We start from the raw sequence: 19681 nt of genomic DNA, 5'->3' as shown, positions 1-19681 counted from the left end.
GAGAGTTTTTATCATGAATGGATGTTGAATTTTGTCACATTTTTTTTTTGCATCTATTGAGATCATCATATAATTTTCATCCTTCATTTTTTAAATGTGGTATATCATGCTGATTGATTTGCGGATATTGAACCATCCTTGCATTTCTAGAATAAATCCCACTTGATCATGGTGTATAATCCTTTTAAGTATTGTTTAATTTGATTTGCTGACTTTTTTGCATCTGTGTTGATCAGAGATATTGGCCTGTAGTTTTTCTTTCTTGTAGGGTCCTTGTCTGGCTTTGGTATCAGGGTAATGCTGGCCTTGTAAAATGAGTTTGGAAGTGTTCTCTCCTCTTCAGTGTTTTGAAGGAGTTGGAGAAGGATTGGTATTCATTCTTCTGGTCATAGACTCTTCTGTGTTGGGAGGTTTTTGATTATTGACTCAATGTCCTTACTTGTAATTGGCCTACTCATGTTTTCTGTTTCTTTGTGATTTAGTCTTGGTAGGTTGTATGTCTCCAAGAATTTATCCATTTTTTCTAGGTTGTCCAATTTGTTGGTATATAATTGTTCAGAGTATTCTCTATGATCTTCAAATTTGTGTGGTATCAATTTGTGTGGTAATAACTCTTTTATTTCTAATTTTATTTATTTGCATCTTCTCTCTTTTTTTCTCGATAAGTGTAGCTAAAGCTTTGTCTATTTTGTTTATCTTTTAAAAAAAAAACAGTACTTGGTTTCCTCGATCTTTTCTACTATCTTTTTAGTTTCTATTTCATTTATTTCCAACTGTGATTGTTGTTATTTCCTTCCTGCCACTAACTTTGGGTTTAGTTTGTTCTTCTTTTCTGGTTCTTTGAGGTGTAAAGTTAGGTTGTTTATTTTAGGTATTTCTTTTTTCTTAAAATAGGCGTTTATCACTATAAACTTACCTCTTAGAACTTCTTTTGCTGCATTCTGTAAGTTTTGGTATGTTATGTTTCCATTTTCACTTGTCTCAAGATATTTTTAGTTTCTCTTTGGGTTCTTATTTGACTCATTGGTTAGCCAAGAGCATGTTATTTAATCCTCACATATTTATGAATTTTCCAGTTTTCTTTTTGTAGTTGATTTATAGTTTCATACCATTGTGATCAGAAAAGATCCTGGATATGATATCAATCTTCTTAAATTTATTAAGGCTTACTTTGCAGCCTAACATATGATCTATCTTAGAAAATGTTGCATGTACACTTGAGAAGAATGTGTATTCTGCTGCTGCTGGATGGAATGTCCTGTAAGTGTCTTTAAGTGCATCTGATCTAATGTGTAGTTGAAGCCTAATGTTTCCTTATTTATTTTTATCTCTGGATGATCTATGTATTGTTGAAAGCTATTTCATTCTTTTTTATTCTCTTTTCTTTTTGCTCCTCTGATTGAATAATTCTACTTCTCTGTCTTCAACTTCGCCGATTCCTTTCTTCTGCTTTGAACCCCTCTATTGAATTTTTCAATTCAATGATTATATCTTCTAGCTGTTGAACCTAAAATTTAATTTTTAAATTCAGTTATTGTATTTTCCAGCTCTGTGATTTCTGCTTGATACTTTTAAATATTTTTATATCTTAATTGAAATTCTCACTTTGTTCATTCATTGATTTCCTGACCTCAGTGAGCATCTTTATGATTGTTATTTTGAACTCTATCACGTAAATCAGTTATTTCTGTTGCAGTAAGATCTGTTTTTGGAGATTTATCTTGTTCTTTTGTTTGGAATATATTTCTCTCTTTCTTCGTTTGCCTTGATACTTTCCCCATCTTGGTAGAGTTTTCTTATGTAGGAGATGAACTTTGTCAATCAGTCCAGCCCAAGTTCCTGGTTGTCTCTGAAATCTTTGATTTTCCAAGCAGCTGTCTTTGTTCTTAGTGGCCCCTCCAAAGCTGTGGGTGTGCCAAGACCCATCAGTGTCCCAAAGGGGAGAATCACATTCAGCACCTAGATGCAAGCTGACTGAAAGCTATATTCTCTGGCAGAAGCTGGGAAAGTATGTAGCTCAGCCCTTTCCAAAGGAGAAGAAACTGGGAGATGGGTATTTTTGCCTGTTTTCTCTCCATTGCACCCAGCTGCAGAGGGGTGCTTCTGTATCTGTTAAGAATTGCTTCTTTGTTTGCTACAATACTGTGGGAGTCATAAATGCAAGCTCCATTGGCTAACAGAACCAGGCAATCCAGAGGCCCATGCCTCAGGCAGCAGCCACAAGAGCTGGGGTGCCAGTTATGTGCACAAGCTCTTTCCAGGGAGATATTGATGGCTTGGGGCAGGCTAGAGGGAGAAGGCAGGGAAGGTATGCACCATCTTCCCTGGTCTCTGGAGAGGATCATAGCCAGCCCCCAGATGCATGCTAAATTAGAAGACTGACCCTCAGGTAGCAGCTTTTAAAGTATTCACGTGGAACTCTTTCAGGGAATGACTAAGAGATGGGCAATTTTGCCTGCCTTCTCTGCACTGAGCCCTGGGGAAATAGGCATGGTGTGTGCACCTCCTAACAACTGCTTCTTTGTTTGCTATAGTTTTGTTGGTCTTGTGGATGCAGACCACAAGTTGGCTTTCAGAGCAAGGTGTTTGGGGGGCCTGTTCCTTTTGTGAGAGTCTAAAAAGTTGTGGCCCTAAAAATGGGGTCCCAACCCTTCAACCCTCAGGGAGAAGTTTAGAGTTGGGGCCTCCCTTCCTATTATATGACACTGTGCTGGAGTGGGGTATATGGTGAACATGTGTCTCAATCAGCTTTCCTACCCATTTTGATGTGGGTATTTTCTCATTTGCCCAATGTGTAGGAGTCTCTCATCTTGCTTTTGGATTTCTTTCAGAAATAATTGTTCTGTGTGTAGCTGTACATTCAGTGTGTCCATGGGAGGAGGGGAGTTCAGGAGCCTCCTATGTTGTCATGTTGGTTGACCCTCCCTTCTCTTAGTCTTCTTTTAAAATAGTTGTATCTTACCTTATTGACATTATTTGCTTGTACTCAACTTCCCTAATTTGACTATAAGTAACATGAAGGCAAGGAGTGTACCTTCATAATTTTCTGTCTTTAAACTTAAATTAGCACAGTGTACATAGTCAATAAATGAATGAAGACATAAACCAAATGGAACCAGAAACCTAGTAATTGTGTAGGTAAGTAGGTTCCTCCTCTCTGAACCTTCAAGCACAAAGTGTCTGGAACACAGGTTTAGCAAGATAAATTTTGAATGAGTAAATTAGCACCATGGTTGCCAAGAAATCCTTTTCTGCTTGGAGGGGAACCACCAAACAATTTAGGTAGGCTCCAGGAGTCACCTCGAGAAATAGTTCTGTTCCTTCTTCCATGTCACAAAGAAAATAGCAAGAAATAAAGATGAAGAGGAGCTTTGAAATAAAGCTTTACAAAGCAAAAAGAGATTTCCCCCTCCATCTGTTAACTATTGCTCACAAGTCACTTCAGAGTCCTCAGGAGGTAAATTAGTACCTTCTCTTCTCTGTCATAGGTTATGAACAGGGAAGTGAGATTGTACAAAGCCACCTATCAATAGAGCCTGAAGCCCAAGTGCTAGTGCAATCCACAGTTCCCCACAGTGCTTTTCAGGTTAACTTTGCTACTGAGGCCCAGACATTACTATAAAATAACCTAAGAGGAACTAATCTATAGTTAACTAATTCACATAAATATATATTTTTAAATCTTTATCTTCACAAATTTTGTACAGTACTAGTAATTTACTTCCTTAATATTTACATCTCTCTTTTAAAGTATGTTTCTAGAAAGTCTAAGGAGTGGGGTTGTGTGATCCACACTCCCTCTGTCTGTGATCTGTATGTGAAGACAACTTGGTTGGTTAGTTAAGAGTTTAGCTAAACTAGTCCATAATATTGCTGCCTTGACATCCATTTTGTGTAGCCAAGTAGCCTGCAGGGCCTTGAACTGACTCTAGCCCCTCCCACGAGTGTGTGCCTTAGATAATAGCCTGCAGAGTCATGAGTAAACGTAAGATCCTGATATGACTCCCTCAGCTGCCCTTGTGATAAGCACTCTCCCTTGTCTCCCACGGCCTTCCCCTCTGCACCCTTAGATGACTCCTTGGAAAGCTTACCAAAATCTCACACTTTTTGGTTTGAATTGACCAATCCTGCATTAGCCCAGGAACCCCAAAGCACTAATAAAGCCATGTGCCCCAGCTCCTGTCACACTCTCTACCTGCACCCTGCCTTGACCTCAGCATTCGGTGCCTTGAGATGTGCAACGCACCTCCTCCAGAACCTATGAGTAATGAACTTTTCAGTTTCAATTCCTTTTCAGTCTTCAGTTGGGCTCAACAACTGACACCCCAGCGCTCTCCTTAACAAACGTTAATTTAAAAAAGTCACAACAGTCACACAAGTATCATTTTTCCCCTGAGGGCAAGGCCCCTAAAAAGTTGGCTGGTTAGTTAAGAGTTTAGCTAAACTGCTCCATAATATTGCTGCCTCGACATCCATTTTGTGTAGCCAACCAGCCTTGAGGGTATGATGTTAAGTGAAATAAGCCAGACAGAGAAAGACAAATACAGCATGATCTCACTCATATCTGGAAGATAAACAAACACATGGCTAAAGAGAACAGATTAGTGTTTACCAGATTGGAAGGGCACTGGGGTGTGGGTGAAAGGAGTAAAGGGGCACATATTGTATGGTGACAGATAAAAATTAGACTACTGATGGTGAGCACAAGTCTATACAGAAATTTAAAAATAATGATATACACCCGAAATTATACAATGTTGTAAATGTTTATGATTTCAATAAAATAATTGGAAAAAAATAACCAGTTTCCAGAAGGCTGGCTTTGAGAATCCAATCACTGAGGAGAACTACAAACTTCATGGTAATACTATATATTTTTGTTTCTGTTATTTCCTGCAAATACTTATTATCTACCATGATCCAGTTACTATCTACTATGTGCACATGCATGTAGTATCTGCACTGGGTTACAGCAGCAGACAAGACAGAAGAGTTCCCTGCTCTTGTAGGATTGCAGTCTTGGCAGGGAGATGGTCAATAACCAAGTAAACAAATAAAATGAACTGAAATAAAGATACCTGACACATAGAAATAAAAACAGGGCATAGTCTAGGAAGAGTCAACAATTACAAAGTCTCTGAGATAGAAGGGATCTTAAGAGATGGGAACAAGGGAGGAAAAAAAGTAATAGGCAGCCAAACACAGTTAACTTCCCACTTCATCCACAAAGTCACATTCCCAGTCATGCTGAATAACTGAAATTAACACATTAGGCTCAAAAATTCTTTTCTCTTAACCGTTTTTATTTTATTTTTAGAATTTTTCACCTTTTTTAGACTTATAGTATATAGACATTATAATTTAAATCCCTCTTGAAGTCAAAGGATCAGAGTTATAATTGTTTCTTGTGCTGTGCTATATGGATTGAGAGTCTGAAATATTTAGCTGAGTCTGTATCTGCAGGACATATTTGCAGCCTGTATTCTTGAATAAATTCGTATCAGTGGCTTGGTTTCCAAAAAATAAATCTCTCTTCTTTTTAAGAGTAGAAAATGGTTTCACAACCTCTTAGAATTTGCAAAGTAGCCTTTCTGTGAAATAACTAATTGGTTCAAATACTGAAGCAGGCTTCTCCTAAATGGTCTTACTCTAAATAAAATAATTTTTTTTATCAATGTCTTTGACTTTTTTAGGTATAATTTGCCACTTAAAAAAAATTCAGCATCATTAACTGCTTTCATCACCTCTTCAGCCTCAACTCAGGTTCTAGAGCCCTTTCTGTAACTTGTCTGAGTAACAGTACCATTTTGTGAAGGTTGGAGGAAGGGGCTTGCTAAAACAGAAAGAACATTGGATTTGAAGTCAAACATCTGCTCACATGTTTAGTCATTCGTTTGACTTATAAATATTTATTAAAAATCTGACTATGTGCCAGACTGTGCTGTAGATAGAGTAATAACTAAAATAGACAGGCTCTGTCCTCATGGAGCTTTCAGTTGGATTCCAGCTCCCTCATATTCTGCCTGAGTAACTTTGAACATGTCACTTCATCTCTCAAAGCCTGTATTTCTTCATTTGTAAAATAGGCAGCATGCAGAGGGGTTGTGAAGATTACAGATAATGCAGGCTTAGCACAATGCCTGGCGTAGGCATACAGTGGTTTCCTAGCAGATTTCAGGAAAGACATTCAAATAGTGGCAAATACCAGGGTTTCAGGAAGTCTGGGTACTGGTTCATAGAGAAAATACTTCAGTTCTAAAGAACAAATGAGGGGCTGGCCCCATGGCCAAGTGGTTAAGTTCACGCGCTCTGCTTGGGTGGCCCAGGGTTTCGCTGGTTCAGATCCTGGGCGTGGACATGGCACTGCTCATCAAGCCGTGCTGAGACGGTGCCCCATTTAACACAATCAGAGACACTTACAGCTAGAATATGCAACTATGTACTGAGGGGCTTTGGGGAGAGGAAGCAGAAAAAAACAAAAGATTGGCAACAGATGTTAGCTCAGGTGCCAATCTTGAGAAAAAAAAAGAACAAATGAGGTAGTTTCAATTCATTGATTATTTTATTATTGTTTCATTTGTTACACTTATTGGACAGCTGTATTAATTTCTTAGTTTGAGCAAATATCTCTCCAGTTTGTTAATGCCAGTCAGTAAATGATAATTTTAATTCCATAAGGTTGCTGCTTACAAACTTACGTTTCCTATAACAAGGCTAGCCTTAGTTACTATTTTGCATCAATGACAAGAATCCAGGAGGACATAAGTTCTTTAGAATCCCAATTAATGGTTTTGATAATGTGTTTACTATCACTGATACTTGTTTCTGTTTCCTATCAAAACTACACAATAAGGAAATGCATAATAATGTTTCTTCCAGAGAATAAAAAGAATTGAATACTTCCTCAAAATATTATTTTAATCCATTCTCCCAAAGCATAACATAATCATGCATTTTTATCAAGTTAAATCTCTTTATAAAGGTCATATAAATACAACAGAGCATTAAAGTAGAAGCTTAAAACAAAGCAAGAGAAAAAGAGATTTCCTTTAAGGTAAAGGAAACTTGGTTTCATATAGTTTGCAAAATAAACAGCAATTCCCCACCAGGGTCATTTGGGAAATGCCCACGAGCACCAGTGTCAGGGGAGGTGATGGCTTTGCTCACAGTGGGACTGAAGTTTACACAGAGGAAGGAGGTTGAGAGATGGGCCCAAAACTCAACTGGCACCTAGGTTCATGCAGAAAAACACCCCGACTTAGCTTTTGTCAAGTGCACAGGGATGTGTACTTTTGAATAAAAGTGGGATTTCAGATGTCTATCCCATTTCTCTGAATCCAGAGGGGATGGATATGCCATTGTCTCGGCCTGGCTCCCCAAAGTAGGAGTGGATCCCTCTGAGGCACTGACAGGTAAAGCTCATCTATTCTGCTGCTATACACTTCAGTTTTTCCTGTTTTGAGCCTGCCCTCCCTAGATGAGGCCAGGGGTACAATTCCCGTGCATACAAAATCAATTATCAGTTTAATGACAAAAATCAAACTATTTGTCTATCTGGTTGACCAACTATTCACCTGAATTAAGTAATAGCTGGCAAGAGTCACGGCTGTTATCAAGCCAAACGTTGGCTGAATTGATTGGTTAATTCATTGACCACTTAATTCAGTTAAGAGAACGGACCCTGTCTAGATGGCACTTGAGTCACTTCATGTCATCCCTTACTTTTTTGTTAGTGGAAGCAACAAAACCTGTGATTATTCACGGAGTATTTGTGTTTTTCCTTTGCTTTGTGATAAGCCTCTTCTTCCCACAAGCTTGATTTGTGTGTGTGTGTCCTGGGGGAATGGAATGCTTCTCAATTAGAAAAAAATTTCAAGTTTGAAAGGGATGTTAAAAATCATCAAATCCACTTTCTCCAGTGCTTTAGTCTCCTTTAATTGTCTTCATAAGTTTCTTTTGTTGGACACCTCCAGTGAGCCTTCCTAAAAGAGCTCTCTGTGCTGGCATAATTGGGAGGAAAAAAGGAAGTGGAAGAGAGAGAGGAAGAGGAGAGGAGAGAAGCTCTGCCATTTATTGAGCACTTACTCTGGACTCAGCCCTGTGCTAACATGAATTGCAGACATATTGTGTGACTTTGGTGTCTGGCTCTGGAGTCATGCAGCATACACGAGCAAAGTTAACATAGGAGCATGTTAGCAGAGTCCACATCTCTAGCTTTTTCAATAATAGCCTTTCTCGGTTTTCTCACTTCTGCTCAGGAGATAGAAGAAGAGAGAGTGGCTACATGCTAGGGTAGGGAGGTTAGTGTCATCAACTTCTCTGTTGACCTCTAAAACCACATTTTCACAGACTTGGAGGCAGCAGAGTTGTTCTTCTCTTAAAGGTTATAAGACGTCTTTGCTCACATGTCTTCGTGGGTGAGCAGGGATTTGAATCCAGGCCTATTTAGTTTTAGAGCCTGTGCTCTTAACCAGGCTTCACTGCCTTTCTTGTCTGTTGTCTCCTACCTTTCAGTGGCTTTTCATTCTCCATCATACCTTTCTGCACCGCATCCAGTTGGTGCAGCAGCCCTGCAGCAGAAATGTAATTTTCCAGTAAGAGCAAGTGGTAATTCCCTGTGCACATTCTCAAAAAGTGTTTTTAGATTTTTTTTAAGGTAATAGGCTGACCTGACTTTTTTTGTAAGATTATAAAGAAAGGACATAAAAGTAGCAGTGTGAAAGCAACTCCAGGAGACAGGTAGAAACCTTATCTTGTCAGAGTTCGTGACCCTTTATGGGATTGCTCCCTCACCAACCAACAAAGCAAGCCTCACTTGCTTTGAAGTGAAAAGCTGGATGAGAGGCTGCTTGTGGAAACTTTCCTCTTCCCATCTCTGTGAGATAATGCAAGCTAGCCTATGTACCAGGGCCCTATAGGAGGCAGTGTTAGTAATTAGGACTGAGAGCTCCAGAGCAAGACTGAATCTCATCTCTGTCACTTTCTAGCTGATAACCATGGGTAAGTTATTTAACTTCTCTGTGACTCCATCTGGAAAGAAAGGATATTAAGAGTATCACCACATAGGCTTGTTGTGATGATTGAGTTATATATTTTCAGCACTTAAGACAGTGCCTGGTATCAAGTAATAACGTCATCATTAGCAGCACTCAGGAGTCTAGCTGTGTTCTGTCAGAACCGAAGCCCTATCTCTGAGGTCTCAGATCCTTATTTGTGCTTTGCAGGGGATGGAGCGAAGTCCTCTCTTTGTATCTTCACCATGCTTCGCTCAATGGGCTCAGATTCTGATCGCCAGCTGCTGAGCATCATCTGAGTACCTGGACTGTTGGTCAGCACAGATTCCAGGTTAGTTCTGAGCCACTTGAAAAGCTGGAACTAGGGCTCCACAGAATGGTACCTAGGACACTGGATCAATTTTAAAATGAGATTGATGTATTGCCAAAACCTTTTAGTATAAGACATAGCAGGAAGAGCTTAATTACTCACACAAATACATGCATATATGCTGCAGGATGCAGCAAAAGAAACCAGGATTTGTTGTCAATACCTCCTTCAAAGTAAGGGCAATTCCTTGGTAGATTTAAGTGATATTGGCAGCCCTGTGATTTCACAATCATTTATATGATTTTTGCACATGCTAAGCACATGTTAAATTCTTCTCCTACCCTGTATCTTATTTTACAGATGAAAAACTGCATCTCAGAGGTGTTAACTTGCACAGGATGTTTCTTATAAAGCAGAGCCCCTGACTTTGTTTAGGGCTTTCTGGCCACTCATAATAAGTACCTCATTATTACACTCACAGAGTGCTTTCTGAATTGCACGTGGGTCTTCCCATCTCCACTTGCTAACCTGCAGCAATCTGGTCCCTCCACAGCTATCTTAAGGAGATACAGATCCAGTACAAGGGGGTTGAGAATGGTAAAGTGGTTTCAGTCTCAGACCCTCTGTGGACAGCAGTGTGTTTTGGGCAGTTCTCTATCTGTCTTAAACTCATGGTAGGGTGTATGGTGTAGACCAAGATGGAATTGAGGAGAAGACTTCCTTATCTCACTCAAAAGAACCTGAGGCTATCTTACACTCAGTTGGTTGGTTGCCCACCTGGTTCCAAATCTTCAAATCTTCTTTTCCCATTTAGCCCCAAATAAAATCTTTTCTTTTCGGTAAATAAGATTGGCCCTGAGCTAACATCTATTGCCAGTCTTCCTCTGTTTTATATGTGGGATGCCTCCACAGCATAGCTTGATGAGAAGTGTGTAAGTCCACGCGCAGGGTCTGAACCCATGAACCCTGGGCCGCTGAAGCAGAGCACAGGAATTTAACCACTATGCCACTAGGCTGGCCCCCTAAAAAGTCTTTTTAATGGCCTGATTTTATCTATTTAAAATTGTAAGAGAAAACATTCCTGCCCCTGAATTACATCAGCCTGGGCACTGGCCTCATAATCAGAGGATCTTAAACCTCACACTCATATGGTTTTCTCTTGCTAGTACTTTGGAAACCAAAACAGAGATAAGAAACTTTCCTCTCACCTCACTAAGAAGCTGAAAGGAGAGGAATACTCAATAGATCTGATAGGAGCGTTTTCCCTAAAGATAACCAGTGCTTGAGGAGGGAGGGGGAGCTCTTGGTCCTGGGGCCTTGATTTGCTAGATCCTGTCTGAGAGCTCATAAACCCTCTGGAATGTGTTCATCTTCCTTTTGGATCTCCTTCATTTCTTCCCATAATTCCCCAGGCTATCATAGTACATTCAGGATAAGGGTAGATCAGGTGATTCTTCCCTTTCTTTTTCCTTTGTTCTTCCTTCCCCTCTTCTTCCCCTTTCTTCCATTTCCTGGTTTCCCCAAAGCCTGACATTGCTCCTGATGAAGTGAAGAAATAGATAAGAGAAGAAGGGGGATTGAGGTGCTCATAAGTTCTTACTGCAAATTCTTTTCTTTCCCATTTTAGGCCTTGTAAAAAGAAAGAAGATACTCCTCAACTCAAATAAAAAACTTCAAAAACCTAAGTGGGGAGTGAAAGTCATCTGCTGTCAGCCCGTGTTCTGTGTGTGAGCTAGAACTTCCTGCATTTGGCGTGTTTTACCACTGGGTGTGTAGGGCAGCCAAGGCATGGCGATCTCACTCTGGGAAAACCAGACAACTATAGTGGAATTTGTGCTTCGAGGATTCTCTTCCGTCCGACAGCTGAATATTTTCCTCTTTATGATATTTTTAGTTTTCTACATGTTAACTGTTTCTGGAAACATCCTCATTGTCTTGCTAGTTTTGGTCAGCTATCACCTCCACACCCCCATGTACTTCTTCCTGGTGAATTTGTCCTTTCTGGAGATTTGGTATACCTCCAACATTGTTCCCAAGATGTTGCTGATCGTCATAGCTGAACAGAAAACTATCTCTGTAGCTGGCTGTCTGACACAATTCTACTTCTTTGGATCCCTGGCTGCAACAGAGTGCCTCTTGCTGGCTGTGATGTCCTATGACCGATACCTGGCTATCTGCCAACCTCTCCACTATCCCATCCTCATGACTGGCCCCCTCTGCATGAGGCTGGCTGCCAGCTCTTGGCTCTGCTGTTTCTTCCTCACAGCAATCACTATGGTCCTACTGTCTCAACTAACCTTCTGTGGACCCAATGAAATTGATCACTTCTTTTGTGACTTCACCCCTCTGGTCCATCTCTCCTGCATGGACACCTCACTGACTGAGACCATTGCCTATGCCACCTCTTCTGCAGTGACTCTGGTCCCATTTCTCCTCATCATGGCCTCCTACTCCTGCATTCTTGTTGCTATCCTAAGAATTCCCTCTGGCACAGGTCGGCAAAAGGCCTTCTCCACCTGCTCCTCCCACCTCACGGTGGTCACGGTGTTTTATGGGACACTGATTGGCACATACCTCATGCCCTCAGCCAACTCTTCCCAACTCTTGCACAAAGGGTTCTCTCTGCTCTACACCATCCTGACACCCATGTTCAACCCCATCATCTACAGCCTGAGAAACAAGGACATCCACGAAGCCCTAAAGAAGTGCTTGAGTAAGAAGTCTGCTTTCCTCAGATGAAGCAAAAAGGAAAAGAGCTGTGTCTGGCCAAGGGATGGTGAAGTGGGTTGAATAATTTAGAATTTGCATAAAGACAACTGCCTAAACCAGGAACTACCAAAGCCAGATGCCCAGATGCCTCTGACTATGGCTGTGGAGACTGCCGAGTTCTGACAGCCTCAGGTGAACTGGTGTCATAGGAATGGTCTAAGCAGGTCAGATTCTGCTCCACTATCTTCAGTAGACCTGGATCCTTGTGTAAAAGTTCACCTTCAAAATGAGTTGATGAGGCTGGTCACTCACTCATTGAAATATTCATTGAGGGTCTATTATGTTCAAGGCACTATGCTACATATAAGTGATAAAATTAACAAAAGCAGAGGCAGCCCCTGCTCTCACTGAACTCACAGTTTATAAAGGGAATACAAACATTAATCAAATAACTAAACTACATATACAAATGTAAAACCACATTTGTGATTCAAAATTAAAAATAACAGGATGACCACTACACACCTATTAGAATGGCCAAAATCTGGAACACAGACAACGCCAAATGCTCACAAGGGTGTAGAGCAACAGGAACTCTCATTCATTGCTGGTAGGAATGCAAAATGGTACAGCTACTTTGGAAGACGGTTTGGAAGTTTCGTATAAAACTAAACATACTTTTACCATATGATTCAGAAATTTTACTCGTTTTTATTTACCCAAATAAGTTGAGAAAACTTATATTCGCACAAAAAACTGCACATGGATGTTTATAGCAGCTTTATTCATAATTGCCAAAATTTGGAAGCAACCAAGATGTCCTTCAGTAGATGAATGGAAAAATAAACTGTGGTGCATCCAGGCAATAGAATATCATTTAGCACTAAAAAGAAATGAGCTATCAAAATATGAGAAACATGGCGGAAACTTAAATGCATTTTACTAAGTGAAAGAAGCCAATCTGAAAAGACTACATACTATATGATCCCAACTATTTGACATTCTGAAAAAAGCAAAACAACGGAGACAGTAAAAACATCAGAGGTGGCCAAAAGTTAGGGTGGGGGGAGGGGTGAATAAGCAGAGCACAGAAGATTTGGGGGCAGTGAAACTGTTCTGTATGGTACTACCATGGAAGATACATGGTATTATACATTTGTGAAAACCAATAGAACATACAACACCAAGAGTGAACTCAAACGTAAATTGTGGACTTTGGGTGATAATGATGTGTCAATTTAGGTTCATTGATTATAAATAATATACCACTCTGGTGTGGGATGTTGATAGTAGGGGAGACTGCACAAGTGTATGGCCAGGGGATATATGGGAACTCTCTGTACTTTCTGCTCAATTTTGCTAAGAACCTAAAACTACTGCAAAAAATAAACTTATTTAAAAATGATAATAGTAATAATAATTATAAGATATTAATTATGCATCAAGAATATGGAGTTTCAGAGGCCGGCCCCGTGGCTGAGTGGTTAAGTTCGCGCACTCTGCTTCGGCGGCCCATGGTTTCGCTGGTTCGGATTCTAGGCAGGGACATAATACTGTTCATCAAGCCACACTGAGGCGGCATCCCACATGCTAAAACTGGAAGGACCCACAACTGAAAATATGCAACTATGTACCAGGGGGCTTTGGGGAGAAAAAGGAAAAATAAAATCTTGAAAAAAAAAAGAATACGGAGTTTCAGTTCCTTTCTCTGGAGTAGATTTGACCTAGGCAAATCTACTAATCTAATACTTTGCCCTCTGGGATTTAGAAGTGGGAATCGAAGGTTTGGGGAGATGAGGCAAGGCAAAGGACCCATGACAGCATCTGCTTTGCTCCATCTCCCATACTGCTGTAGCGGCAGGCTCAGGTGTAAGCTGGGGCTTGGTATTTGGGTGCCGCCTCCTTCTGCCAGGCTCTGCTTGTCCTCACTCCCCTTCCTGCTGGCATATGCTCTCAGTAGTTAGAACATAGGGTGTGGTGGGCCTGTGTTTGTTCTTTGCAACTCTAAAGAGCTGAGTTGACTTTAGAGTAGAAAAGCTGAAGTCAGCGTTGCACACTCAGATGCGCTGCCTGCCTCCTTGTCTTGCTCCTCCAATTACACTCCCTCAGTGCTGAGGATAGGAATATCTCTTGCCTTAACTTTTCTCCTGAAGCTTTCTTCTTTTTTTGAGTTAAGCAAAGAGATTATATTTGCCATTCATGGAAGTTACTGAAAACCCTGTCTGGGAAACAACACATATGAGACTGTGCTCGGTGTCTGAAAACATTGTCAGACTTTGCTTCATGAAGAGAGAATTGCCTTGTATTGCTCCTCTTGTAAACTAGGAAAGCAGTGTGAGATAATCTTGGGCTACTCCTGGTGAAAGTAAAAGTTGTCAGCTGACGGTTATCTGCAGGTGGCTCAGCTGCAGCAACTGTTGATGTCAGATTAGCTCTGGGGGAAGCTGGATAGGAGAGCAGGCTTTTGTGTCATGGGAAAGTTTAATTCAGGCTCTACCTCTTTTTAGCAGTGTGCTTTGGGCAAGTTATGCCCTTAGCCTTTCTCTAGTAAAGGAGGAAATGCCGTGCCTACCTCACACTGCCACTAAGTGAGAACATGCAGCGTGCCCTGTCTGACCCATAGGAAGAGTTCAGTAAATGGCTGCTCTTGTAACTCTTCTTCCAGCTTCCACCTTCTGCACCAAATCCTAGCCAAAACTAATGTCATAGGAATTCATTTTTGATTCTAGAAACTTACAAATATTCAAAATTTTTAAGGCCTGGAGAGAATGCATGGATTATCTGGTCTATCTTCTTTCACAGATAGAGAAGTGATCCCCTAGGGGATTGAGTGGACTATCCCTCAGTAATTATAGAGCAAAGACTAGAACCCAGCTCTTCCATTTGAGTCCAGGCCTCTCTCCCCTATACCACACCACCTACCAACTCAGTGGCTTTTCTCCTTGCCCAGAAACACATAAGGAACTCCCATTGTATACACCAGCATTGCTTGTAGGATCACGACTTTGTTATATTTGGCTAGGAGAGAGTGTAGTGTATCACAGCACATGCCAGAGCCCTTGACATTCCCCACCAGCCCCAAGACGCCCACTGTACCTCCAAGTTTACAGCCTCGAGGTGAGTAACAAAGCGTCAGGATATCTATGGCCAGCACAATTTCTATCAGCTGGGGGGAATATTTCCCCACTATTCCTTCTGTAGGAAGCCACAGCTCCCAGCCTCCAAAATGGGGAAGGGAAGATGTTGGGTGTTGAAATGGCTTCCCATTTCCATTGAGACATGGTAATAAAACAAGAGGCCAGGAAAGTCCCTTTCCAAGTTAGTGAGGCCTGCAGGACTGGAGGAGCCACGGCCCTGGTCCAACAACTAAAAATAAACCCCAGCCCTACAAGGGACCCCAGGATCTGGCCACCTGGACAGTGATTTTCTATCCTTCAAGTTGGGCGAATGTGCCTAAGAAACCACCAGAGTGGAGAAAAGGATGCGCAGTCTCTGAGTCCCACCTCTGTGCTCCCTGAGTAGTTCTGCTTTTATCTATTTTATTTATTTCTGTTCCATTTAAAACTTCATTTGAATAAAGACTTTTGCTGCTATATATGTAAATACACACATACACAAACCACTTTTTTTTTTTTTACTACACCTTTCCTTTCATTATAGCTTCTCTTATTTTTTCTGTCAAAAAAAAAAAAAAAATACAAAACACTGAGGTCATGTTTGGGTTAATTTATGTCCTGTAAGGTCAAGGACAGTTGGTGTGCCTTGACTGAGAGGAGAATAAGGAGAGGGTGTTTAGAAAGGCCATAGCTTCCAGGATAACGAGCTTCTGTAGATGGTTTTGTATGTCATAGTTACTTGCACTGTATTTTTTAAGCCTCAATCTCTGTAAATGACTTCTCTTCTAAAGTTGAGCACAAGGCAACACTTGCCAATAAGTTCTCTGGACTTATCAAAGGTGCCTGTCCTTGTGGGGCACCAGATACTCCCAGTTAGCATGGCCACACCCAGCCATGTTTGTTCTTTGAGGCTCAGGATGAGTTAGCCTCCTAACCACTCCTGTGGTTTTGTCATCCACAGACTTAGATCCCTTCTGAGGAGAAGTAAACGGAATGCAAAGTGATGATCGATAAGTTTCTGCTTCTGGTCCCAGAGCTGTGCAGTCTTTTGCTGATGGATAGTAAGGGCAATAGATGTACAGACAAAACTGAATGGAGGTCAGGAGAAGAGGTTGCAGCCACTCCTGCCATCACATGGAGTAGCTGGGTTTTCAGAGAGACCTGTTACCCTGCTCTCTGTGAGCTCAGGCAGAATTACAAGAAAATCTACCTAATTTGGGCACAGTCGTACGATCTTGGTGGCTTCTCACTGATCCACACCCACTTGAGCTGAAAGAAGATGGGACCTTAATAGGAGAGAGTCACAATTTTCATGCAAAAATCAAGAGTGTGCAGCATAAGGACATCACTCCATCGGGGGACCACAAGGGGATCCCCAGACCCTCCTGGGGTCTGACTATTCCTGTAACCATCAAATGAGCTGAGGGTCATGGTATCTGCTTAGTTCCTATCTAGCTGAGAGACCTGTGGCAAATCTCTTAAGTGCTTTAGGTCTCAGGATCTGAGTCTAAAAAGTCTGAAGACTGGCTAGGTGTTTTCTAAGAAATATGCTGTACTGAGAATAGTAACTAATATTCACATCGTACTTTAAACTTTATAAAGCTTTTCCACATAGTTTCTCATTTGGTCCTCACTTAGCTATAAAGTAGAAATTGTCCCTGCAGTACAGATGAAGAAACTATGACTCAAAGATGTTAAAAGACTTCCTCAAAGTATCTCTGTGAGTGTCTTCTGGTTTCTAACCCTCTGTTATTTCTATTATGTCGTACTCTTAGCTCTAACATTCCATAATTCAGTTTCTCTTCTGGGTATGTGCTATAGACTGAATGTTTGTGTCTCCCAAATTCATATGTTCAAACCTAATCCCCAATGTGACAGTTTTAGTGGATGGGGACTTTCGGAGATGGTTAGGTCATGAGGATGGAGCCCTCATGAATGAGATTAGTACCCCTATAAAAGAGATCCTAGAGAGCTCCCTTGCCCTCTTCCACCATGTGAAGACATAGAGAGAAGATGGCTGTCTGTGAACCAGGAAGTGGCTTCTCACTAGACATTGAATCTGCTGGCACCTTGATTCTGAACTTCCCAGCTTCTAGAACTGTGAGAAATAAATTTCTGTTGTTTATAAACTACCCAGTCTATGGTATTTTTGTTATAGCAGCTCAATGGACTAAGACAGTATTTTTTTTTGAAGAAGAAGATTAGCCCTGAGCTAACATCTGACAATCCTCCTTTTTTTTGCTGAGGAAGACTGGCCCTGAGCTAACATCCGTGCCCATCTTCCTCTACTTTATATGTTGGACGACTACTACGGCATGGCTTGCCAAGTAGTACCATGTCCGCACCTGGGATCCGTCCCAGCAAATCCCGGGGTCCTGAAGCAGAATGTGCACACTTAACTGCTGCACCACCGGGCCAGCCCCAGACAGTATTTTCTTTTATTATAGCTACAATAACCAACAATGATACTGCTTTGACTTTGGGGCTTAATCCAGTATGACATGGATTGGCAAACTTGCATTCATGGCAGTCCCTTACTGGGACCATTGTCCCAGATGCCACCTGCTAAACAGTTTGGCACTTTTTTACATAATGTCTATGATATATTATAGCTACTTCATTTAGATCCTAGGAATGATATGGGCTTTAGATAATACATATCTAATTTCTGAAACCCAGATTTTTAATTCATCTCTCAATATTAATGGTTTTTTGAAGCTCCAGAAATATCCAAACGATATGAAGCCAAACGTTAGAATTTTAAGCACTCATATTTATTTCTAAGAAACAAATTATAATTAGAATCAAATTGCATGAAAAATTTTCTACTTAAAAACGATGTTCTGGGGACCGGCCTGGTGGCGTGATGGTTAAGTTCGTGCGTTCTGCTTTGGTGGCCTGGTGTTTGGCGGTTTGGATCCTGGGTGTGAACCTATGCACCCCTTGTCAAGCCGTACTGTGGCAGGCATCACATATATAAAGTAGAGGAAGATTGGCATGGATGTTAGCTCAGGGCCAATCTTCCTCAAAAAAAGAAAAATGATGCTCTGTTGTACTGTCTTCAAAACTCTAACTTTAGAGTCCATAAGCAAAATCCAAGGTGGTACTGTTAACTTTAATCTCTGATTAGAGAGATTAAATTTAATTTACACAAACATCTATGCCTTCTGAACTCTAATATTTTTGCATACTTAGGTAACTTGCTGAAAAAAGCTTGGAAATTCTATCTGTATTCTTGTATTTCAATAGTGACTATTTTCCAATGACAAAAACAGACTCACTCACCTAAAATGCCTTTAAAAAACGGCCTCATTGGGGACCCACTGATCTCTCCATGTATATTTTGTCCATTTAAGATGCATTTTGGCAGGTAACGTTGCATGATCATGGGGCATCAATAACTTGTATTCCTGCTCCTTGTGTGGCCAGCTTCAAGTCTCCTAAACTCCCAGGTTCCATTATCACCTACGGTGCTTCATCAATATACCACACAGAGAAGACCAAAACATGAGTTGGAGCTTCTGCTAAACCCCTTTTCTAATTTAGTTTTTTCAAAGTTTTTGAGCGTTCTTCTAGATTATTCAACAACGTAGGCTGTACTAACATTGTCTTGTTCTCCTTTGGTTTTTTCCCTTGTCCCTCCAAATGGATTGCAAACATGTGATTGTCAGAAACAGCATTAGTTCTCAACAAAAACTTGAAGGTTTGGGACTAGGTGAATATATAATTCTCTACTCTTCCTTGATTCCCATAGTCAGCTCTGGTTGTCAAGCACTTGGACCAACCCTTCCCTTTGGCATGATGGAGAAGCGTACATCAAAGGAAAACTTCTCTCTATTAAAATGGTCATCCATTTCTGCTGTGAGAAATACTTGTCTTGAGGTATTCTTCTTGATATTCCTAAGATCTCCCCCCATAGATTTTCCCCATGCTTATCCCTCTTTCTCCTACTCTCTCTCCCCTTCCCAAATGTCCAGTTCCCATAACTTTCAGGCCTCACGCTACTTGAAGCTATGTAAACATTTATAGAGCACCTCTTATGTGTCAGACACAATCATTCAACATACGCAGAGCAACACAGAACCTACCTACAGAGCTTTGAGTCTATACAGAAGACAGACAATTATAAAAGCGTGAATGATAGAAGGATGCCTGTGGGCAATGGGAGCACATAGCAAGAGTACCCTGTTCCATTTGGAAGGTTTCCTGGAGGAAATAAGATGTGGAGAATGTGTAGAAATTAGTCAGGTGAAGAGATGAGAGGATATTCCAGAGACAGCAGGGAGAGAGAGAGGGAAAACAAGATTGATTTATTCAAGCAACATAAAGGAATTCAGTCCAGTGCAGCAAGACCACGGGGGTGGGGGTGGGAGTGGGGAAGGAGTAGCCAGCTGAGAGTGTTAGGAATTAACAGGAGCTGCTTAAAAACTATGAGAAGCCATTGAAGAGTTTTAAGCTGGGAAGTAACACGATTAAATTTGTATTTTAAAAGCCTCTCCTCCTTGGGGCTGAGTGAGAAAATCTCCAAGCTG

General features: G+C 41.0%; 1 protein-coding gene across 1 annotated transcript; it reads left to right on the top strand.

Annotated features, from left to right (window-relative positions):
* The first annotated feature begins 11112 nt into the window (after positions 1 to 11112).
* Positions 11113 to 12063, top strand: OR11I1 (olfactory receptor family 11 subfamily I member 1). The gene is given in 1 exon segment (NM_001391160.1): positions 11113 to 12063. A coding segment is annotated over 1 exon segment (951 nt).
* Positions 12064 to 19681: the final 7618 nt, after the last annotated feature.

The sequence above is a fragment of the Equus caballus genome, chromosome 5 (assembly GCF_041296265.1).
Source record: "Equus caballus isolate H_3958 breed thoroughbred chromosome 5, TB-T2T, whole genome shotgun sequence".
Taxonomy (NCBI): domain Eukaryota; kingdom Metazoa; phylum Chordata; class Mammalia; order Perissodactyla; family Equidae; genus Equus; species Equus caballus.
This window is presented reverse-complemented; position numbering and strand designations above follow the sequence as displayed.